Source organism: Macrobrachium nipponense, chromosome 21, assembly GCF_015104395.2.
Source record: "Macrobrachium nipponense isolate FS-2020 chromosome 21, ASM1510439v2, whole genome shotgun sequence".
Classification (NCBI taxonomy): domain Eukaryota; kingdom Metazoa; phylum Arthropoda; class Malacostraca; order Decapoda; family Palaemonidae; genus Macrobrachium; species Macrobrachium nipponense.
This window is the reverse complement of record NC_087212.1, coordinates 70141165-70158637: the sequence shown is the minus strand read 5'-3', so window position 1 is coordinate 70158637 and position 17473 is coordinate 70141165. Positions and strand designations below refer to the sequence as shown.

At 37.1% G+C, this 17473-nt stretch overlaps 2 protein-coding genes across 3 annotated transcripts in view; one reads left to right on the top strand and one right to left on the bottom strand.

Moving 5' to 3' along the window:
- Positions 1-5947: 5947 nt before the first annotated feature.
- LOC135198153 (zinc finger CCHC domain-containing protein 10-like) overlaps positions 5948-17473 on the bottom strand; it is a 46042-nt gene continuing 34516 nt past the window's right edge. Inside the window, exons 1-3 of one of the 2 annotated variants that reach the window (XM_064225643.1) lie at positions 15333-15484; positions 13083-13244; positions 5948-10068 (exon numbers count right to left, since the gene is read on the bottom strand). In XM_064225643.1, coding sequence (XP_064081713.1) covers positions 9783-10068; positions 13083-13244; positions 15333-15370 — 486 coding nt within the window. In that variant the 5' untranslated portion in view covers positions 15371-15484 and the 3' untranslated portion in view covers positions 5948-9782. Of the gene's footprint in view, positions 10069-13082; positions 13245-15332; positions 15485-17473 lie in introns of those variants that run through there. The other variant, XM_064225644.1, reaches the window with a different exon arrangement.
- Positions 16153-17473, top strand: part of LOC135198151 (uncharacterized) — a 49687-nt gene continuing 48366 nt past the window's right edge. Inside the window, exon 1 of the mRNA XM_064225641.1 lies at positions 16153-16268. The gene's annotated coding sequence lies outside the window, so the exon portion shown is untranslated. The remainder of the gene's footprint in view (positions 16269-17473) is intronic.

Genomic DNA, 17473 nt, shown 5'->3' with positions numbered 1-17473 from the left:
GTGTATATATATATATATATATATATATATATATATATATATATATATATACTATATATATATATATATATATATATACATATATATATATATATATAATATATATATATATATATATATATATATATATATATATATATATATATATATATATACTATATATATATATATATATATATATATATATATATATATATATATATATATAAATAATATATATATATATAAAGTATATAAGTAAAACTTCACACTTCACATATCCAGACTAATTTAGGGGATACCTTGTCCAGATTTGCAGATTGTTCAGATTAACCAAATTAATTGCATATAGGGTAGTGTAGGCTAGCTAATTTTAACTAAATTTATTTGACTTAGACTAGACTAGGCTAGCTAAACATTGTAATTATCATCAAAACAATCAAGCATTATTGAGGAGTTATATGTGCTGGCATACCTGGCATTTTTATTCGTTACCTAAGCAGTATCCTTACTTATAGCCTAGCCTAATCTAAGTTTGCTGTAGATAGGTAGCCTATGCTTGACTAAATTCATTACGTCAGCTAGCTTAGGGTAGCTAATGATCATACTTTGTCACAAAAACATCTATGCATTACATGTTTGCGCAAATGGCCTCAACAAATTCAAATTTATACATTAGAGATATGATTGTATAACTTAAATACATATTTTGGTAGAAATTATGATTGAGTATCCTAATTACTAATGGAGATTTTAGACAATATTAGGTAAAATTTTGGGATCAGCTGAGATTGGGCAACGGTTTTTACCAAATCTTTGAATTTCAGGCTATCAATCACACATTTACTGATGTAATGTAGTCTTTCACTTTGTAGCCCCATGAACTTCTGGTGCCTTTCAATTCTTCATCCTGTCAGTAACCCTCCTTAAGTCTTTCACATTTATCTTCTAAAAGAATTGTCAAACTTACAATAAGTTCAGCCTTCTCTTGGGCTTTCCCCATTCAGAGCCCCAAGCCACAAAAGTATGTCATCACATGCCCTTGGAATGTAATCCATTTCTTAGATTGTGAGGTCTTTCCCTACTGACATCATTATGTAATCACTGGCTAAGAGTCATGACAGTTGTATGTCTTTTATGGGCAGAATTTCGTTTATCTGATTGGCTAAGAAGTTTCAGCAAGAAAAAGAGGAGTGCTTTCAGGGAGAAAGAAAAATACCTAATTTCTTGTGATGTGTTGTAGTTGGAAGAATTATCTTAATTTTTGATAGTTTAACTAGTAATTGCAAACTAATATGCATTAATAAGTGTGAAATGATACAATATGCATTGCAAGGTAAGTTTTTGTTATTAGATTTGTGAAGGTATTACAGAAATCCTTTTATAGTATTTTAGAGATAAAGGAATTTTTATTGGATTTATTTGCTTAAGTTGGAAGTTATGGCAACTTTCATTGATATTGGTGAGATTATTGTACTTTATAACAAGAATAATCTTTCTATTAGGCCGACGAGTGATGAGGAGGTTTCCTGCTCTGATTTTGAAAGACCAGTGAAGAGGAAAGTACTACATTAGTGATGATAATTTGAATTTGGAAAGTGAGAGTGAAGATGATAGCATCTTGTTATTGGGTGATGTATAGCAAGCCTTGTAGGAGAGAATGTGGACTCCATACCAGTCCCATTCAGAGCTGTACCTGCCCCATATACACTCGTGCTGGTGATATTGCTCCACTTCTCAGTGTAATTTGTTTGTTCGTAATCTTCTAGATGAAAAAATAAATGTGTTGGAATGTTCACTATTTAGCACAGCATCCAAGGTCAGTAGTCCATGGTTTGGTTCATTATGGCCATACTAACTTACATGAGTTGAGGCTTTCTCTTGGGTAATTTTTAATATGTGTAGGATAAAATTACCTGAAATTCATAATTACTGGGATAGTATATTATAAAGGTAAAAAAAATGTTCCCTAGTTTTGAGAACATTTAGTGGGTCCAAATTATTGGTGAAATTCCTGGCCCTGCAGATAAACGAATGAGAAATTTCCATGTGAATTCAGCTGACCACAGTGTTTATAAGGTAAGACTACTTACTATTTTTTTATGTTTTCAAGTGGCACTTTTATCCTTTGAAGGACATTGCCACTGAAAACACCATGATTGGTTTAATGGGTTGCCAATATCTGCAGTACTGTAAAACTTGTCAGTGGCTCTCATCTTGTGAGGAGAACTGCACTGTTGATGTATGTACAGTATTTTAGAAGCAGGAAGACTCATCAGATGCTTGGTGTTTTCTTCAGGGTTGCTGTAACATCTGGTTCTTTTTTTAAGCCAAGGCTACACCAGGCCAGAATGATAACAGAAATTGTGGGAGACAGCACCCGATCACTTGGAAGTAAGGCATGTTTATATATGAAGAGTAGCACAAGTGGCATTGGCATTGCCCATACTGACATGCAAAAGTATTTGAACAGCAGACAGTGTCTACACTGGTTCACAGAATCACATTAGCAGCAGTAGCAGTGCTGGGATCTGCTTGCTTTCTATGGGAAAATAAGTCTAAGACCACTCACTGCCAAGACTCAGGCCACTGAGGTAACAAAACTTGGACCAAGACTGAGGACCAGCTGACAACAGAGTAGTAGAGGAGTACTTAAAGTGTGGCCCAAAAAGCAACTCAGGAGGGAGGATCGAGTAGCTAAAAAAATCCTTGGAAACGTTTGATTGAAATGAAGGCTCCACGTAAGGGATCCCAGTATGCTAAAGTAAAATGAAGGCTATATCTGTGAAGCCAAAACCATGAGAATTTAAGAAGTTTGCAAGCCTGTAGGAAACTCTTTGTAGGAATGAAGGAGGGGACCAGCTAACAAAAATGGGGAATAGAGTGACTTGGAGAATGTCACATTGAAAAAAAAAAAAAAGGGTTGGGGAACAGCAAAAACTTTCCTGCCTTCAAATGATGAAGTTACTTCATGTGCTAAAGTAAATTTTATACATTCATACCACATATCCTCATTCTAGTGCAGGTTGCATTGAAGAGTCCTGGTTGTGTTTGTGTTACACACTAGCTACAGGTGTAGAAAGGCTTTGATTAAATGGACAGGCATCTAAACTTGCACACTTCTACCTCTCATTGTTCTAAATTAGGCCCCCCAAGATTAATATCCAGAACCAATGAAAAATCTTACATATTTCTCTTACTGCTTCCTGAGACATCTGTAAATTCTCTATAAAATATGCAATGTTGGAGATGGCACTACTGTGTCAGAAAACGTGCACTTCTGAGTCGTAGCCAGAAAACCTTCAAGTAAGATCTGTATCCCCAGAATCCTGTGTAATCTGATGATGAGATTGGCAGTGTATGCCCCCAACCATCTAGAAAGTCTGGGGGATGTCTCATCAGTATAGAAAACTTGGGCAAATCATTCTTGCTTTGGCCACAGTATTACCTGGAACTAGCCCCATTGAAGAAAGGCATATATTCCTCGGGTTCTGTGTTGGCTGCTCAACAGTCATGTAGATCATCCAGCTCTTGAGGATAGATAGCATCTCGCCTAATTGTACGGCTGCAAAGAGGAGGTGTGTGTGTGACTGGCCTCCTACCCTCTCTTTTTGTACCTTTCTAAGGGATGATTAACAAACTGTCATGCTAGAAGGGCGTGTATGCAGGTATTCTAGATGACTGAGTATCCTGTCTATAATCTAGCTCTTTTTGAGTTCATCCCAGCCTATCTTCTAATCAATGACATTACCTTCCATTTATTTGAATGCCCAGAGGTCTGGCAGTTGAACAGCACACATGTTCAACAGATCAGAGGCATGGGTCATCTTCCTTTGATCTTACATGACCAGGAAAGAGGCCCCAGGTGAGGTGAACTACCAGTCATTTCAGATATTTGCTCAGAATCCTCCCACCCAGGAGTAAGTCTCCCATATATAAAGACTGAGGGTTTGTATACATGTAGGAACAAATGACAAATTTTTATATTAATTTGTATTTTTCCTAATATACAAACCTGAGGTCTTTACATACCTAAGTGGCCCTCCTCTAGCCACCCCTCATTCTGCCTCCTGGACCAAAAGGTAAAGTGAATGCTTAACATCTGGATGGGAGGGATTCGTCCCCTTCCGTCAGTATCCAACTACAGTCCGGTCCCGAATTATGTGTGTTTTAATTGTGTGATTCCCCTTTTATGCGGTCGCTAGTTCTCCAAAATAGATTTTCTGTATCTGCGAAGCTGTTCAAAGTCTGAGAGTCAAATATTTTGGTGGGGGCGGGGGGTTCGCTGGTATCTGAGAGAAGGGGTGGGGGAATGCTTGGAGGAAAAAGCTATTATTCCTCCAAGGGGGAATGCGAGAGAAAGATTTCCTGCTCAGCCATTAGCTAAGACGGAAGGCTCTGCCTCATGCATATGTGACGTCATAGTGCAGTGTGTATGAATGATCAGTATCATCACCATCGTTATACATATTATTCAGATCTGCGAAGTGTATTTTGAATGATTGATATCATCAGCATCATCGCCATAGGTATTATTCAGATCTGCAAATTGTACTCTGAGGCTTCTGCTCAGCCATTAGCTAAGACGGAAGGCTCCACCTCACTCATTTGTGACATCATAGCGCAGTGTGTATGAATTATTGGTATCATCATCATCATCATCGCCATACGTATTATTCAGATCTGCGAAGTGTAATCTGATCATCCGCATCATGTATGCATCTGCCTAGAAGTCGAAGAGGGAGACCTATTTTCTCAAAACTAAAAAGCTTGCCCTTAAGTTAAACACGAAGAAAGGAGCAACTTCCTTTTTGGCAGCAGTCGACAACTTGTTTTGACTAACTATTGGCTTTTGATCATTTATTTTTTTCTATTGTTGAAATAGGTTTTGATGAAAATGACTAGTAAAAGTGATTAACAGAGAAGCAGATGTTTTTGAGAGAGAGAGAATCGTTCGATCTAAACTCTTCAAGAAACTGTCATTTCATGTTGAATTTTGCATTTTTATAATTTCTTTTTAAGAAATTGTAATTTCATATCGAATTTTGAATTTTCATCAGTTCTTTTTTATCATAGAATGAATTTATATGAAAACGATTACATAGTGACCATGCCGGACAAAGAAACTGAGACAGGCGCTCGTAACCAAGTTGTTAGGCCTAACGAGTGAAGACACGCATGATCCGCCTGTCTCCAAAGCCTTCCCTCAGCAGAACTCTTCACGGAGGATGAGATAGAGGAGTTTGAAGGTTTTTGGCAGACAATAGGTAGAGGAAATTCCATCTACAAGGTTTTTTAAAGGATCCACAAGGTTTTTTAAAGGAAATGACTGTATTGTACAATACACTTGCACCCAATGATGGCATTGTTTACGATTGGGAGTTTTCACCATTGTGTGTGTAATTTTAAACCTTTTCAAGTTATTAAAACCATTTTAATGTGTTATTTATCCATAAGAACAATTTCATATTAGAAAAAATTACAGTATAGTACATTGAAAGTAGTATAAAAAAGTTTGACTGGGTAAGTTGCCATTTGCCTTGGCCCTAACGGAATTACGTATTCTCATAGGTATGCGTTTCAAAATATGCAAATTTCCAATTCTGCAAGGCTGTGGATCGACCAAATTCTCGTATAATTTGGGGACCGTACTGTACCAATATCCACCTTGTTTTAAGTTAAACGGTTGGTTCCAGTTCACACTAAAAGTAAATCCCATTTGTAAAGACCTCAGGTTTGTATGTTTGAAAAAATACAAGTTACATACTTTAAAAATCTGTCATTTTTTAAAATGTATGGTTTCTGTATAGTAGTTTTAAAGAACAAAATGGATACTGATCTCAAGTAAAAAATGGTATGACTTCATAACAAATTAATTCCGAACAGGGATCCAGTTAACCACTTTCATTATCAAGACATTTAAGATGTAGATAAATGATATTGGAATGAAGGATATTAATTATACACCTTTCTGTTATAAAATACATATAATTCCAAGAAGAATGAAAGAAAAAATAATTATACTTGAACCAATCCCTACATCCAAGTCAGTAGGACAATCTTTTGATAAAAAATGTACAATACACTTTCTCTTGTTCTTTTTACAGTAAACCTCCTTCAGCATTCCTACATTAATGGAGTCAATCATTTACCCAGGACATTTAATACAGGACAGTATACTATTGATCTTACTAACTCTTTGTTATTATTCCACTTAACATAGTTCTATTGTAGACCTCTGTGATATAACAGGTCTTTATCTCTGAACTCATGATCAATATGTACCTGATTTAAAAAAAAATTCTTGTAACTAGCAATGTTTCCGACCCTATAAAGATAGTTTTCTGGAGTCCAATACATGGAAGACCTTTTCTCATCTTCCCTGCAGTATCAAACACCACATAACTCACTGCAGATCACATCGGCCCTAAGTAAGCCACTGTAGTTGAATGGTCTAACATGAAGCCTATATCGACACTTGTCTTATTGTTAGAAGAGGACAAGTTGCTGAACTTAGAAAGTCCGACTCCCTACTCTGGGATATTTGTGCATAAGTCTTTCTCCTCTCATATCAATTTCCTCATATCTTGAGATCTACTACAGTCTAGTTTAAATATCTTACACATTTACCACCCCCAGGGTGAGTATTTGGAGAATCACCACTAGACATGAAGGTTGTAAATCTTTCTCATAAGAGACTGAATAATTTGTTTGCCATTAAGAACTACCAGTTTACTTTTAATGTTGGAATAGGAAAGTTATCGAGTAGCAACAGCGCATCCACTGCACAACTGAAGTTGGAGGGGCTTTGTTTGGAAACAAGTATGGGACTAATTTCTCTTGTGGAACATTTTATCAAAATGTTGAATCAAAGTTCTTGGATCCCTGGTATTTAGGCCAGTTATGGATGCTGACATGGTTAAACTCAACCAGGAGATAGCTGGCCTCAGGATCTATGCCCCGGCTATAGTTGGAGAAGCCTTGTATGGAATTATGCACACTAATCTTATAATCCCCCTCTAACCATCACCAATTTGCCTCTTATTGCAATAAATTATTACTAATAAATAGTTTCACAAAACCACTGTTAATATTCTGAACTCACTGGGTTGTCTGGTGGCCTTTAACCTGTTAAGCGTCACCCACGTAATAATACGTTTACCACGATCTACTCGGTAGCGCCTTCAACGGGATATTACGTTCAAGACTTTAACTGTGCTTATCAAGCCGTCAGCCCCGTAATAATACGTTTACTCGTATAGAAAGTGTAGGAACATCATTTGGTAACATACTCAGCACACGGGAAACTTATTTCCAGCCTGGCAACTCTTTCCTGGTGGTCGCTTATGCTAGAAAACTGCGTCTCTCTACTGGTTTTCTTTCAGTGCGCTTCGGGCGTTTATCGAGACAAATATGTTATCGCGTCTTTCATAATGAATGTCCCAAAGAGGAAGCGTATTTCTTCAGGTGAGATCAGTCAAATACTAGATGAGGAGTCTGATATTGATAACCTATTTGATGATGAGAGCTCTGGTTCTGAATCCTCCAGTGATGAGGATACAAACTTTTCTTCCAATAGCGGGAGTGAAAATGACTTTTCTTTGCCGAGTGACTGGACTCCAAGAGAGAGAGAGAGATCCCTTTACTTTAATTTTTTTTTACTCCAACATTTAATAATTTCCTACACTTAACTACAGTATGAATAATAAGAATAAAAATCAATATTAACTTTGAAAAACTATCATCAGTGCTATGATCGCTGATTACAAAAAAAAGCGTGACGGTACGTTAGCAGTGAGCTCATCCGGAGCGGACACTTAACAGGTTAATATATGTATTAATCTTATCCATTATATGGCATACTCCTTAAGAATGTAATTAGAAGAACTGAAAATGTTGAAGATTCTAGCAAAATTTCATTTAAAGGTTTTTCCAACACTGCATATACATATATTAATGGAAAACTGAGCAGTCATATTCCAAAAAGCCTTGTAGTTTTCTGTAAAAGAAAACTATTGTGCCAGCTTTGTCTCCCTTCAGATCTTAAAATCTACTGAGGCTAAAGAGCTGCAAATTGGTACGTTGAACGTCCACCCTCCAATCATCAAGCATACCAAATTCCAGCCCTCTAGCCTCAGTAGTATTTATTTTCTTTAAGGTTAAAGTTAGCCATAATCATACAGGCAGCACTGTAGATACCAAAAACATAGACCACCAACGGACAGTGGCCATGTTTCGGTGAAACGCGGCTAGGAGTTTTTATGGGCTGGGTCCCACCGGGCAGAAAACTCAATTGCGCCAAAGAAACCAAGGCACTTTTTTTTTTTTTTTTTTTGCTGTATATTTGTTTTATTTCACTAGGTCTAGTTTTAAGTTGTAGCCACTGTGCTTCAGACTTCTACAGTTGCCTCTTATTTGGTAAAGAAAGTGACAGGAGGATGAAGACCAGTCACTGATCTTTCTCCACTGCACAAGTTTGTTCAACAAAGTTCAAGATGGAAATACATACCACAGTCCATTTTGCATTCAAACAGGTAACATTATTCACAGAAGAGATGAAGACACTGTGCACTTATTCAAGATATTCCATAAGAACTTGGGTTAACTAAAATGTAGTAGATGTTTGAAATTATGTTTAAAAATTGATAAATTAATAAGCTTGTGATGGAGCAAATTATTTTTCAAAAGCAAATTGTATTTTTAAAGAATTTAGATCAGTTGAATGAGGATGCATAATACCATCATCATGTTATCAAATTGCCAAGACAATTACTTCCATAACTACTCTTTCTTACTCCTTCTCTACTGATTAAATTTTATTTGATTTCAGAAAGAGAGATGGACATGGCGTGTGAAGCATATTCACAGTTTTATGTTATGCCAAACTCTCTACAAAGGCAGTTCACTAATGAAAATGCATTTATGAATTCAAATAAGCATATTGCACTCATTTCATGAGAGAAAACTGACTGACTATAACACATATAACAGATTTTTACATTTATTTTCAGTGTTGCAAAAGACTTCTGACACTGCTTGGATAACAGCTGAACCATGAAAACTACAGAATGAGGGAAGAAGGGATTTTAACAAATGTTAAAAGTACCTTTTAGTAGGTACATTATAACTACCGGTAGTTCCCACACTGGGCATTAATGCATATTATTTTTGGGAAAAAAATTTAAGCTTCCTTGTTCCTGTAAACTAGTATTAACTGTGTCACCTACACTAGTTTAAATTCGTGAGTAAAACAATCTAACTGAACTTTTGCTCACTATGTACGTAAAAATGGAACAATTGCTGCTACTAATATCCTACGATATAAAAATCCAGGTACATTGTACTAAGGTTTCTTTCATAAAAACCATAGCTTTGTAAAATAAATGAGCTTGAATGGATCATGTTCAATATAAATAAGTGACCCATGTACATGTATGTGAAAACATTGTCTGCTCAAGAATTTTACAGAGGCAGAGTGAAATTACATAAATTCAATTCCAGTTAGGTTGAAATATTTTTCACAATTGGTCATGTTCCAAAAATTCTTAATGTTCACTGTCAATAAAAACTTGGAAAATTTGCAATGCAAATGCTCTATGCAATATACACACTACACTACAATGTACAGTACTAAATTCAATACTCAAGAAAACATTGAGGTACACAACCTAGTTCCCAAAATGTTTAAAGTGTACTGTTTATCACAATATATCACATCCTGAGTAATCCTGAATACAGTACTGTGAACTAAATTACCCCGTACAATACATACAGCATGTAAAATTCCATCTATACATACATCATTAAACCCTCTTCTGGCTCTTTTTTCCCTTCTTTTTTTTACTCGAGGATGAAAGTGAGGAGTCAGAAGAGGTGTCAGACAAACTAGAAGAGTCTGATTCTGAATCAGAATCTGTATCTGTTGATGACGATGAAGAATCCGACGTGGATGAAGAAGATGAGGAAGTGGAAGATGACGATGATGATGATGATGATGATGAACTGGAACTACTAGAGGAGTCCGAATCATGAGAATTACTTCGTTTTTCCAACTTCTGCCTTTTCTTTTTCATGGCTATCATTGTTTTTCTGAAAAAAGTAACAACCTTAAAACATTAAACTTTCAAGATAGTTTTCATTTTTGCTAGACATACAAACCAATCACTGCAAAGGCAACAAAAAAGTTAGTAGTAAAACAATATATAAGGAGAAAGGCTCCAAAACTTATGTCTACGTAGCAAGAATCTTGTTGAAATGTTTCAATATGTCAATATGTATACACAAATTATAAAAAAATATATCAGCAATATACATATAAAAACAAATATATTCAAACATAAAAAGAAAGTCGAATGGCAATGGTGCTTCTGCTCCTACCATTGGTAGCTATTACCACCTTGCAAAAGTTCAGCAGCTGCATTTCCAGCTAGCTGAAAGTTAATCCCATATGTAATGACCAAGTGTTGGTATGTTAGGAAAAATACAAAATTACTTTAAAAGTTTGTCATTTCTCATTGCCAGCTAACAAGCATTTTTCGTTTGATAACAGGGACTATGCAGGGACAGATGAGGTGTAATTTAGATAAAAGACATGTTTTGTACACTTTTTATATCTAGGAACATGCAGATTCTCTTACAAAATGACAAATTTTTAATCAATTTGTCTTTTTCATAGCTAACAAACCTGAGGTCTTAACAATAGGATAATCTTCTAGCACCAGCTGGAAACCAGTTAAAAAACAATCAAAGATTGTAAAGCAAGGAATCTGTGGTGTCTGACAACTCATGCGTATAAGAGGTGGGTGCTGGTCACTGACCAGGCTTAGAACCTCTTGGGTGGGAAGATCATCTAATAGAAATGACTGACAATGTTCCTGTTGCCACCTAGAAAAGTAATTTTCACAGTTTGTCAATATATCAGTAGGAAACATAAAAACTTATTTTTCCTGTTTAGTATGGGATGTACAGGTTTGTGGCAGCAATTTTATCATCAAAAGGCCCAGGTAACAAAATTTTCAGAGTGCCTCAGTGGTGTGGTTGGTATGGTGTTGGCGTCCTGGCGTCCCACCTCGGTGGTCGCGAGTTTGATTCTCGGCCACTCCATTGAGGAGCACCTCAGTGGCGTGGTTGGTTTGATGTTTGCTTCTCACCTCGGTGGTCGTGGGTTCGATTCCCGGCCATTCCATTGAGGAGTGAGAGATGTGTATTTCTGGTGATAGAAGTTCACTCTCAACGTGGTTCGGAAGTCACGTAAAGCCATTGGTCCCGTTGCTGAACAACCACTGGTTCCATGCAACGTAAAAATTCCATACAAACAAACAAACATTTCATTGAGGAGTGAGAGATGTGTATTTCTGGTGATAGAAATTCACTCTCGACATGGTTCAGAAGTCACGTAAAGCCATTGGTCCAGTTGCTGAATAACCCCTGGTTCCATGCAATGTAAAAACACCATAAAAACAAACAAAACGATAACAATTTTTCACACTTATGCCTCCCCACTGTAACAGGGGAGACAGACGTTACACCATTGAACTAAAGCCCGAGAAAGGATAATCTACTGTGTAGCCACCTACATTGCTACCCCTTTTATTTCATATTCTGAATGCTGCCATACCTTGGGTATGTTGCATTTTTGTCCAAGTAAAGCTCTGTTAGCTACACAACCTGTTGCGCAAGTCCTAAAGAAGTGCCCAAGAACTTGTAGGCAACATTGCTAATACACAGAATGAAGTGAAGGTGATATGTCAACTTCAGACCCCCAGCCCCTTGATACCTGTAGAACTAAGAGGTTTCTAAAGAAAACCAGGAATTGGGCAATACTCCTGAATTCGTGGGTGCTTATCCCAGACTGGACGACCATTCCTCTTGCCAAACCCATATGCACATCTGACCATCTTAATAAGCACTCCTCCATACGCCTGCTGGTAATAATAATACGTATAGGTGTGAATACTAAGGCCTAAGCTGTTAGGTTCTATCCAGATAGTACTGCAAGGCTTGCACCAATAACTACAAGTGATTTGGATTGGACAGGTTCTGAGTTTCTGTTGCAGGAAAAAAGAAGAAGAATGAGTGACCCCAACCCTCCAAATACCAGACTTCATACAAAAGATTGGATGGATAGCTCATCTCAATGAAGCTGGACAAGAAAGGCCATGATGTGTTGCTAGTAGCTTCAATCAGATACTCTTCAGACAATGCGAACTTCTAAAAACTACAGCCAACTTCTAAAAACCACAGACTTGACAGGACTATTTCTGTGCAACTTAGAGGAAAGCCTCCCCCTCACAGGAACTGTGAGGGCTATGCAAAGTCTTCACAGAATAATGGTACCCCAACAGGTTGGGATGACTCTTGGATTCAAAACACTTCTTGGAAAGGGGTAATTCAGTAGATTCATGAGGGTGCTCATAATGTCCCAACAGCCTTGAACTCTTGGGAAAGGACCTCCCTGAACTTTTCCTGTGCACTCAGAACCATTTGGTAGAATCCCAATTATCTCTGGGGGATTGGAGGCAAAATTCTGTCCTAACTGATTTCTAATTGTCCTGGTTCTTTGGAATTGCATGTAGGGACTAAGGGTACATGCATGATTGGTCACTTAACATGATAGGGTCATCATGTTTTCTGTAACTGGAAACTAAGGAACATATAATAATTTCCAACAACAGGTAAGCTGAACACTTCCTCTGTTCTATTTTGGAACTGCACGTATGACATGCCTAATGCTGTACACATTCTAGCCAGTTATCTTTGTTTGTCTGAAAGCTGAACAAAAAATGTACAAACAACAATTCTTTACTCAGCCATGACATCTGCAGACCACACTGTACAAAATAAGAGGTTAAAGTATTGGTGTATAATGTGAATAATGATTCTATATGGATTTTTCAGAGGAGACAATGTATATTACATACAGTATTTACACTGGATGTATCTTTCACCAGTTACCACTAGCAGTATAGTTCAACAAAGGTTCCATCCGTAACAATTTATATTTATAACAGATACAGTTTCAACTAATATGAACAGTACATTTGTACCAATGCACATAATCTACATGGGCTAACACAATAATATAATATAACTGCAACACTTACAAATACTCCATCTGCTGTCCCTGCTCTTCTTGTTTTAGTTGCTTATTAAGCATACAAGTCCTTGATTCACGATGAACATATTTTCTTTTGCCTGTGCATTCGTAGGTCCAATGCCCCATCTCTAGACATTTCTGACATCGTACACCTTCTGCTGATGGTTTCCTGATGGAGGAAGTTAACGTTACAGTACACTTTTAGGGTATCACTTAGTATTAAGGCCCTTTATAGCATTACTTTCCTATATGTATCATAGTACTGAATTCTAAAAACAGGCCATACATCATACAAAATAGTAAATATACCAGCATCAGGCGCAAGTCAACATACCACAAAACAATGGTAATTTATAATAAATATAATTACAATTACCATACCCATCAATTATAAACATCCAGAAATTATAACACACACACACACATATATATATATTATATATATATATATATATATATATTATATATATATCTATATATATATATATATTTATATAATATTATATATATATATATATAGATATATAATTTCCTTAGTTTCTTTCTGTACTATATTTTGATTCAATCATGGGTCCCTAGACAGCCATTGCAGACAAGGAGAAGAGTGGTTCTTACTGTAAGAATACAGTAAGAACCACACTTTAACTTAAGGAGGAGATTGAAATGTATAAAAGAGGCATTTGTGTGGCTGATTTATCATCTTATTTTTAATATTTTATAAATTCACTATCATAATTAGGCTTGTTTTTCAGTGTTTTATTATTTGCAACAAGTACAGAAAGTACATAATACACCTAGCTTGGCCTATGGTGCTCGGTCAACCATTGGTAATACAGCCGCATTGGATGTAGGCCAGTTTTTTATGCAGTACTATAGATTTAAGAATAAAAAAAGGATGTCTAATACAGTATGATATCTAACTATGAACTTATTTAATTTTAATTTAAGCGTAATGTTGTGTATAAATAGGCAAGGTTGGGGTAATAACTGGTGGTCAAGAAAGTTTAATTCATTTCCAGTTATTTCTTATAGAGTAAATAAATTCAGATCGCGCCTGAATCACATCTCAACGCTTATTCTGGAACGGCGAAATACATTGGACGCCCCCAATCCCTAGTGGATGTTGTATCCACGGTTACGTTCCTTGCAGTTCGTGCAGAACTATTCTGTATAATTATCCTGCAAGAAACGCAACCGCGGATACGACATCCACAAGGGTTTGGGGCGTACAATGTATTTCGCCGTGTTTAGTACTGGCCCCTGGGGGTTAATTATAGTCGTCCGAATAAATATTACTTAACATTCTTGTTCAGTAGGTAAAACTGCATAGAAAAACCGCAACTGCCATAGTCTGGGCCGCCACGGATAGGTACCCTAGATCTACCTAGCTAGGTATACGTATAGTACTACCTACCTATTCCCTATATGTATATGAGTAGGTATACAAAGACTAGCTATACCTAGCTATATTTCCTCTGAATGCCTGTAGCTGGTTCACTTAAGGTAGATTCTTGGATGAGCCGTATGCTTATGAGACATTTGTTTGGCGGCCGCTGATTGGCTGGAACCGGGAGGTAGGCAGCTTCCAGCCAATCTGCGCCCGCCAAACAAACGTCTCATAGGCATAGGGCTCACCCTAGAATCTACCTTAAGTGAACCAGCTATAGTGAACAGTCTAGTAAACAGTTTAGCAGTAAGCATTCCAGAGGGGAACATAGTAATACCCTAATCACACTTACCCTAGATACCACGTCTTAAATTGGGGGGGGGGGGGGGGGGGGGGGGGGGGGGGGGGGGGGGGGTTGCACTCTCAAAACAATCTAGCCTACTACTCTGCACACTACCCCAAATAGCTGTGCATCTTTTCTTCTATGGAATTTTGTATTTGGAGTTATTGTTACCTAATGAGCTGTAGGCGAATTAGGGGTACCTAGCTACCTAGCCTAGGTACGTACCTAGTAGGATACAAACATCCTGGCCTGTGTTAGGCCCTCTTCCTTTCGTTATATGCTAGCAAGGGTAAAATTTCTGCTGAACTGCGCAAGTTATTTAAATGGTAAGCGCCTGATTGGAAGCAGTTTGGAGGCACATCTCAGCAGGGATCCACCCAAACCTAACTTATCCAAGGGTGCCCTGCCCTGTCCCATTAGGTCAGAGTGCACAACAGAACGACGTGGTATGTGCAACTAGCTATTCTGCCGTTTACCCTGCATATTACCATGGAAGTCACAATAAATATTAAAATTAATATACTTACGATCGATTTCCTAATAGTCTTCCATTTCCTACTGGCATCTCGACGTAATTTTTAAGGTCAACCCTGAACAGTGGATAAAGAGATGTTTACAACTTAAAAATCTACCTCACAACATGTGAGAAGGAAGGACCTGCTCATAGTGGCAATATTATTATGATGGTTTTCAGGTTACTATTCTATCTATAAATAATCATGGAACAAAATACCCCCACTGTTGCATGGAATGGATTTGTAAAATTAATATAAATAGTAATGCGATGTGATTGTACAGAACTATTGTTTTCTTATATAGAGCTTTAAGTCACTGAATTCCGAATGTAGAACATGACTGGGACCTCTGACAGCTCAGATTAATGTCAAAATATAGATAGGACAGGTACTTCCAGATGGTTGAAAAAATAAATACGTTAATAAATTTCTTATAATATCCAGCTAGAGATCTATTTTTAAAATGTTCATCCTTTACCTATTTTCAGTTTTACTAATGTATCACAACTACCGAGCAATGACAATGACATATTTTTCGGGAGATCTGGATCAATGAAATCGGATGAATCAAACATTGTTAAAACATGGACAATACTATATATTTGGGATCTTCTATTGAAATAAAAGTCAGGGGCAACAAGTACGAAAGTTTCATGAAACCGCATTAAAAAAAACTGTAAAATCATTATAAAGTCCTCCAAAAATTGAAGCCGGTTATTTTATATATACACTCCGAATAAAGTGGTTTTTTATCATGTAGATATGATAAAACTTTGATGCAATTTCGTAGTTTTAACATTATGACGACGCAGCACTTACGTTTATTCTCAGGTTGAAGTCAACCATACAGAATAAGCTGTGATATTTGTCATGTGTCTATTGAACAACGTAAACATACAACACGTGCCTACCTAACCTGCCATAGTTAACTACGTACCAAATTATCCGGTAATCAATCACACTCAATCATTTTTATGTTTAAATCAAATATTGATGTTATTTCTACTATATCTGTTCACGCACAGTAAGTTTTGTAATACCTAGTTAGTGTAGGACACCACTTCAGAGTTCGTCTGCAATTTTGTTGGGCATACCTACCTAATACTACTACTACCTAGCCTATAGTAGGTAGGTACTAGCCTAGGTACTTTACCCAAGACCTGTCATCCACTACCTACTACCTACTTTAACGCAAATAATAGTCCCACTTAAGTATTTATGAAGTATTAGGCTATAATCGTTTTTAACAGGAAGGGCTTCATTTGGTACCGGTGTGTTTTCTGTTATTTAGTGCTACTAGCCTAGTAGGTACCTAGCTAGCTAGTAGGTACTAGTAACCAGCTAGGCTTAGGTACTACCTACTAGGGCTAGTAGTAGGTACAGGTAGCTACTACCTACTACCTATACTCTCTGTTTTTTTCCATCTGTCCATCCGCCTGTGGTGTTTTGGCATGGTAACACTGCATCCCGGGCTTTAAATATAGGGTTACACTAGGCTATGTGTAAGTTTTAGGTAAATAAAAGGATATCTGGGTGTACATTTACAACTGAAAAGTGTTTTACCTATTAATACTATACTGAATGCGAATTACACCGTTAATATTTGAAATAGGATAATATTTAAAGCCCGGGCAAAATGGTGTTACGCGGCCCGGACAACTAAACTGTAATCAACAGTTTAGTTGTCCGGGCCGCGTAACACCATTTTGCCCGGTCTTTAATAACTCCGCCAAGGTAAGTAGTTCTCGCAGACGTCCCACAGCCATCCTGTTGGTATTAGTCCCTTGCCCAACTAATCTTTAGGAGCTCCACTTTATTTTACGTTATTTGATATTTTTAAATTATTCTATATTTTTACCCTTGCCCAACAAATCTGTAGGAGCTCCACTTTTGTTTTACATTATTCTCGCAGACGTCCCACAGCCATCCTGTTGGTATTAGTCCCTTGCCCAACTAATCTTTAGGAGCTCCACTTTATTTTACGTTATTCGATATTTTTAAATTATTCGATATTTTTACCCTTGCCCAACAAATGCGTATGATTCAATAAGGGGAAAAATTTACAATAGGTAGGTAGTTGCGCGGCCTGGTTTCTGCCAGTCGTCGACTGCGACAGGTTCCTCATAAATAATTAGACCTAACCTTTCCTATCT